Below are 6,583 nucleotides of genomic sequence, written 5' to 3'. Positions count from 1 at the left end.
CGTAATAAGGAGCATCAAGGATTTTGGATTGTAACGATTGGATGCGGGAAGAATTTGATGGTTTGGTGGAGCCCCAGAGCTCAAGTCCATATGTCCAAATTGGTCTGATTATTGTAGTGTATACTAATTTTTTGTAGTGAATGGGAAGTTTAGAGCGTTTGTCAAGTAAGTGTTGTAGCAATCGGAATTTACGAGCAGTTTCTTGTCGTTTAAGTCTTGTGTGTGGATTCCAAGTAAGTCTCTTGTCAAGATGGAGTCCTAAGTATCGAATCTGTTCAACAGGCATTTTAAATATAAATATATAACTCCATTATAGTTTATGAAATGTACCTTCGTAGTAGTACTTTTTTTTATGGTATTCCCTAATTAATTTACATATTGCTTATGAAAATTTGTCCAAACAACTATAAATCAATCTATTTTAGGAAATGTCATGAAATTAAACTAGCTTTAATAGCAACCATACGTACTAAGAATGTAAGATGCATTTCTTCCACCTTGTTCATTCAGTTTAATTCATAGTTCTGATGAAACTAGGTCACGGGCAAAGGTATCTTTTCATCTTTCACTTGCTGATGTCTTTGGAAGATGAACCTTGGAGAAGATCTTGGAATCCTATCACTAAGTAAAACAGAGTTTTATTTTTTTAAATTTCAATTTTGTCTTAATGAACTGAATCATCAACTGAATTAATAAGGCCATAAGGCGTATTGATTGTTTTGGTCATCAACGCCTACGAGGTTGTTATAATTATAAAAATATACACACAGACATTCATTCACGCTACATGTACATAACTTTAGCTTCCTCGTCTGTGGGAGCGACAGATAAAGTTGTGGACTGACAATATTGGCATATTGGAAAGGGCAGTTTTTTTAATTATTTGAGAAAAAAATTGAAAAAAATAATACAATCTTAATTACAGAATATATGTAATTAACAGTTATAAAATTTGGGCAACGAGTTCAATTAAATGAACAGTTATTGTATTTTATTCTCATGAATTCCAATTCAATGGAATGCATTTATTTTTATAATATTTACAGGTGTAAGTATATAAATCGTAATTTATTTTTCATTAAAACCATTTTTCCTATTAATAAAATGTTATTCTCACTTTTAGAAGATAAATTGATTATTGTTCTCAATTTGTTTTGGTTACACCAGACTTCATACGTCTCAATACGTCAATGAAACTTACACAAAAGTTGCTTCAATATGGACACTTTTATGAGAAAATCATCACAAAGGTCAATAAAGGTCATTTTTTCTGCTCTATCAAAATTATGCAAAAACCATTTTTTCCAGTAATAAATTGGAAGATTTTGTTTTTAAATATTTATTTATTGCTATTTACAACTGTACAAAATAATACAATAAGTAAATATGTTGTATGTTTCATATACACTTGAAAATATTGGGAAGGAACCACCCATTGGTGGTACTTCAAGCATTAATTTTAATTACAAGGTCCCGTGGCCATCTTCTTTTCAGACGCATCGGAGGATTATCATGGATTGTTAAGGATGAAATGAAAATTACAGGGTGGCACTGGGAAAGGTTAAGCCGTTTCAAGTGATGGCGGCTATTAGAGTGAGAGGTGCCCAGGCAACCACCTTGGAGGAGGCTGGGGGATTGGGATAAAATGGGAGGATCATTATTCACTGACAATAGGCATGTGTCATCGGCATACGTGGTGAGAATAGTGTTAGGATGGGTTGGGATGTCAGCTGTAAAAACTGTATAAAGGATAGGACCAAGGAGACTACCCTGAGGTACACCAGCAGACTGAGGAAATAGGGATGAATAAGCGCTGTTGTGATTTACTTGAAATAACCTGTCTGAGAGAACGGATAATGAGATAATATGTAGGGTGTAGGAATTTACGGATCTTGTACAGCAGTCCTGGATAATTTAAATTTAAATTTAAATATGAAATTCTTTGACTTATCTATTAGATAGTTTTTAGAAGGAAATAATTGCGTAATTATTGAGTTATGATTGGTTACTAAGACAATCTACAATTTACTAAAACAATATATTTATTATTAATTTCTTTCTGTCGAAAATTTCTCGATTCAATCAAGGACAAAGTCACGTTGAAGTCCACCTACTAATAGGTAAGTATGTTATATCTATTTTTTCCTTTCTTTGTATTAAATTATACCTTTAAGGAAACATTTAATTCACATTTTTATCCTTGCAAGCTCCAAACCATCACAAGCGAACAGTCGATCCCCAATTGTGATCCGCATTCGGCTCCATTTCCTTGAGCTTATTAAACTCGTTCAGGATTTCCTCGAAGGTGACGGTCTCTGTCGAGAAGAGGGACGACTCCGCCGAGAAGAGGGATGTCTCCGAGGAACAGACCGCAGGATACTTCGACAAAGAAAGAGCACTGAGAGGATCCGGATGTAGCTTGTACTTGCCCTTGACATCTAGAGGCCCAGGGTCGGCCAATGAGGCGGGTATTAGCCCTTCAACTTCAGATTCTTCCGTCACTTCCTCCTCAGTAATCTCCTCTTCAGTGAACTCTTCTTCCGTTAGTTCTTCTAAAGATTCCTCATTCTTGATTATTTCCTTCTTCATTACAGGTTCGAAATCGAATTCTAACAAATCACCTTCAGGTTTTGGGGCGTCACCAGCCTCCTTTTGTTCTTCTTTTTTCCTTCTCTTCTCTGCAGCTTTCCGTCTTTTCTCTCTTCTATCCTCGGCTGCCTTTTCTTGACGCTTCAGTTCTGCAGCTTCTTCATGATCTTTCTCTTCCATCATTTTTACGTAAACTTTGGCCTAAAAACATTGAGGGTGATTGATCATTTCATTATATTATACTAATATAAAGTGTTCATTCATTACTTTTATTGTATTTGTATTTTTTTTCGAATAATAATTAATAAGTTAAATATGTTTTTGATTAAGTAGTTGTCAGTAATAATTCTTAATAATTAAGAACAAGTAAAGAGAAGAGGTATAAAAAGAAAGAATAAAAAATAAATAAATCGCTGTTCTCAACCTCAAGTGCAGTAGTATTTCTACATTCTATAGCAGAGGTATTCATAAAGTTAAATATAAAATATTTTACCATGTTAAATGTTATAAGTATAGTAATGTGAGCAGCCCTATTTAGAGTCATGACTGTTAAATGCCAGAGGGCTCCTAGCGGAATTTTTGAGCAACTTGTTTTATAACCTTCCAATACTTAATGTTATTGTTTACTTCTAAGTTTTGATTAAAAAAATTTATTTCAACATGCCCAAATTGAGTGAAAAGTGGAAGTTGAGTGAAAGTTTGGCTACTGAGGGCCTTGTTGATCCTCATACGATATAAACATGTAAATACGAAGATAAACATCATAAACTACTTTATTGTACATTAAACTAGCTTTAATATGAGTGCTAATAGACATCCCTCGGATAGTTTTTGAGATATAGACATCTCAAAATAATTTCACTAACTACTTATTTTTCACTGGACTTCTTATCAAATATTGCAATTTTAAAAGCTATATTTTGGAAACTACTGAATGCAAATAGTCTATTAGGGCTCATATTTTAACAAATTTACCCTACAGTAAATCATGTTCTGTTAGATTGGAGAAAGATATGTTCAGCCACCTCATGCAGGATCTTCCTGTTCTTTCTGATCCACATGATCGATCCAAGAATAGGCGTTTGGGAACAGGTTCTCTGGGTGTATGTACCAAATGATCCAGCCATTTGATCTGACTCTTACGATGGGTACCAAAACCCGGTTAGCACGCATTATCCTTTACCTATGTTCGCAAACTGGGCCAAGAATCTCGTAATATCAAAGGCATCAAAATTTAGTTTCTGATGCCTTAGATATTACGCGGGTCTCATAACAATACTGTACTAACAACCTGCTTCTCATAAATCCTATTAATTAATGAACCTCTTATGGTAAAGCTATACTGTCTTATTTATTCTTATAAATGAAGAAAATTGTTATAATTTGATCTATAAACTCACCAGTTCACGTTCTCGCTGAGTAATCACCGTCCAGTCGATCCTCTTGAGCGTGGGGATAGCAGCCACTATCTTAAGCCTGTAGTCGATGGTTGCCTCGATGGGGTTCCCGAACAACGTCAAGGAGCGTAGGTTCGGAAGGTACCGAAGCTTCCTCACCTCATCCAAGTCATCGAAGCAGTTAGAATGGAGGTACAGCATCTTTAGTCTTGGCATCATCGAGAGCAACTGCACAGATTGAGGAATAAGCCAGGAACTAGGAACAAATATTCTATGAATCTGGATGATGACATTACCGGATCGATCTCACAGATGGAGTTGTATGAGAGGTCCAACCACTCCATGTTGGAAGGATTCGCGAACCGTTGTTCCAAGAAGGTGTCCAGTCCAGTCATCGAAGTCAAACCGTTGCGCCTGAACCTGACGCTATAGGACAAGAACTTCCCACTATCGTCAGTCTTATGTGGCTGCGCAGTCGATCTTGGGTCTACACGCACCTCCGCCTCTGGGACACAAAAGCTGAACACAATAACAGCATACCGATTTTCCGCTAATATTTATATATGAACTATTTTCTAATTAAGTAAAACTTCTACATAAGATAGTAATGAAGTAAAGAATAGTAATAAATAAATAGTAGTAACGAAGTAATTATTAAAATTATTAATTATTAAATAAAGGTTAAGTCATAAGTAACTTCCTATGTAGCTAATTAGAATCTATTGTTCGTATCTCGTTATGAGTTACCATGACAACAAGCTTTTGTTTTCACTATATAGGCGAGGCTTCGTTTTGTCTTTTGTCGACTGGTTTATGTGATACACGTTACGTTAAAATGTTCTTTAACCTCTGAAATGGAAAAACCTTCAAGTCTGAAGAGCTAGTGAAACAGGCTGTCGAGAACTTCTTCCAGTCCAAACCAACCTCATTTTACAAGGAAGGAATTGATAAACTGCCAGGAAGATGGGAGAAGGTTAAAGATAGTAATGGAGGGTACATTATAAATTAATATAATATTTTTTATTTAATGAGGGCAATATAAATGTCTGATAAAAAAATGAAAGTTACTTAAGGCTCGACCCAATAGGCTCAGTGCCCTCATTTATCCTCGGAAACCTGCAATTCAAATTCTCAGTCTAATCCCGTACTGTCAGGTCCCGTTCATCAAATTCTTTTTTACCTGAGCTGCCTTTCACTGGAACTCTATTCCCACTTGTATCAACCCTTCTCTCACTTTAAACCCATCTGTTCAACCTTTTGCTTCTCCATACTGAACCAATATTATAATAGTATAGATAATATAAATATTAAACATTCGCATTCTTTATTTGTAAATATTGTTACTATCTTTTTGTATTTAGTTATTAAGGTTTTTTTTCCTGTATCGAAAATCATTGATATGCAACTATAACATAATACACTATGCGTGGTTTAGGGGGTGTACCGAACCGTAGCCTTTGGTAGATCTTTCCTCATCCGTTCCTCTTCCCTATGGAATTCTATTCCCTCCTTTATTAGTAGTTTTAATGCCCTTCCAATCTTCAAATCACGTATCTTTGACTACCTTCTGTCCACCCGATTCCGGAAGAATAACAATTGAAAGTTGCAAATAATGTTTTATGATATGACATGATTTTATTTTATTTGTTCTATTCTTATTTTATATATTCTGTTAATTATTGCTTTCATTTTTATCTTTTACAATTCATTACTTTATTATATTTCAATTTTAATTTTGTATTTTACTCTAAGGCTCTAGAGTCTAATTTTGACACCTGTATTATTATTCTAAGAGATCAATCCCAGAATAAATAAAGAATATTATTATTTTTGGCCAATATTCGAGAATATTTATTAAAGAAGGGCTTACCAAAATTTTTCAACCCGACACTGGAGAAATCGACGGGAGGCAGCGGGATCTCATGGGAAGTCTTCTTTTTTCCTTCTTGCTTCTCAATCCACTTCCACACTTTCCTCTTTTTCGGCGGTGGCTTGGGGTCTGCCGGTCGGCCAGTCTTCAAGAGCTTGGTCAGTGTCCTCAGGGAGTCTTGCCAGTTGAAACTTTCTACCTTCTTTTCCTCAACTGTAAAGTTTAGGTGAGACAGTGACTTATTTTGCCAAAAACCAAAAATGGTTTACATTTACATAATAACGTTATTATCGATTATTTTAGCATAATTAATAAGAAAAATGAGGCATAGTACTCCATTTGGTGGTACATAATAACCAATATCCCAAATCCGGATATTTCAAAAACCCTCAGAGACGAAGATAAAACAATTAAATTAGTATTATAGTTTTTTCTCTTCTACTTTTTTTTTATCTCGAGGCCATCTTCTTTTCAGACCCCTTGGAGGATTATCAGGTAATGAAGGAGTAGCCTGGTTAGAAACAAGTGGGTTTGGGTGGATGGGAAGTTTATTATGGAAGGATTGGTATCTGATTCTGGCCAAATCGGCAACATATGGGACATTGAAGTCCTGATGGATGATTTGCTTTGTGACAAAGTAAGGAGCATCCTTAGATTTTTTTTTTTTTCAGTTTTTAAAATCAAATGTTAGAGTTTTTTTTTTTTTTTTACATATTTATTTTATTTT

The 6,583-nt window shown here is 35.0% G+C and overlaps 1 protein-coding gene across 1 annotated transcript in view; it reads right to left on the bottom strand.

Moving 5' to 3' along the window:
- Nucleotides 1-2,052: 2,052 nt before the first annotated feature.
- Nucleotides 2,053-6,583, bottom strand: part of LOC106683912 (uncharacterized) — an 11,279-nt gene continuing 6,748 nt past the window's right edge. The window contains exons 3-6 of the mRNA XM_014425665.2: nucleotides 5,857-6,069; nucleotides 4,283-4,491; nucleotides 3,990-4,214; nucleotides 2,053-2,790 (exon numbers count right to left, since the gene is read on the bottom strand). Of these exons, the coding sequence (XP_014281151.1) occupies nucleotides 2,218-2,790; nucleotides 3,990-4,214; nucleotides 4,283-4,491; nucleotides 5,857-6,069 (1,220 nt within the window). The 3' untranslated portion in view covers nucleotides 2,053-2,217. The remainder of the gene's footprint in view (nucleotides 2,791-3,989; nucleotides 4,215-4,282; nucleotides 4,492-5,856; nucleotides 6,070-6,583) is intronic.

This window comes from Halyomorpha halys, unplaced genomic scaffold (assembly GCF_000696795.3).
Source record: "Halyomorpha halys isolate HHAL.00 unplaced genomic scaffold, Hhal_1.1 Scaffold527.1, whole genome shotgun sequence".
Taxonomy (NCBI): domain Eukaryota; kingdom Metazoa; phylum Arthropoda; class Insecta; order Hemiptera; family Pentatomidae; genus Halyomorpha; species Halyomorpha halys.
Note: the sequence above shows the minus strand (reverse complement) of the source record. Positions and strands in the feature narration are given on the sequence as shown.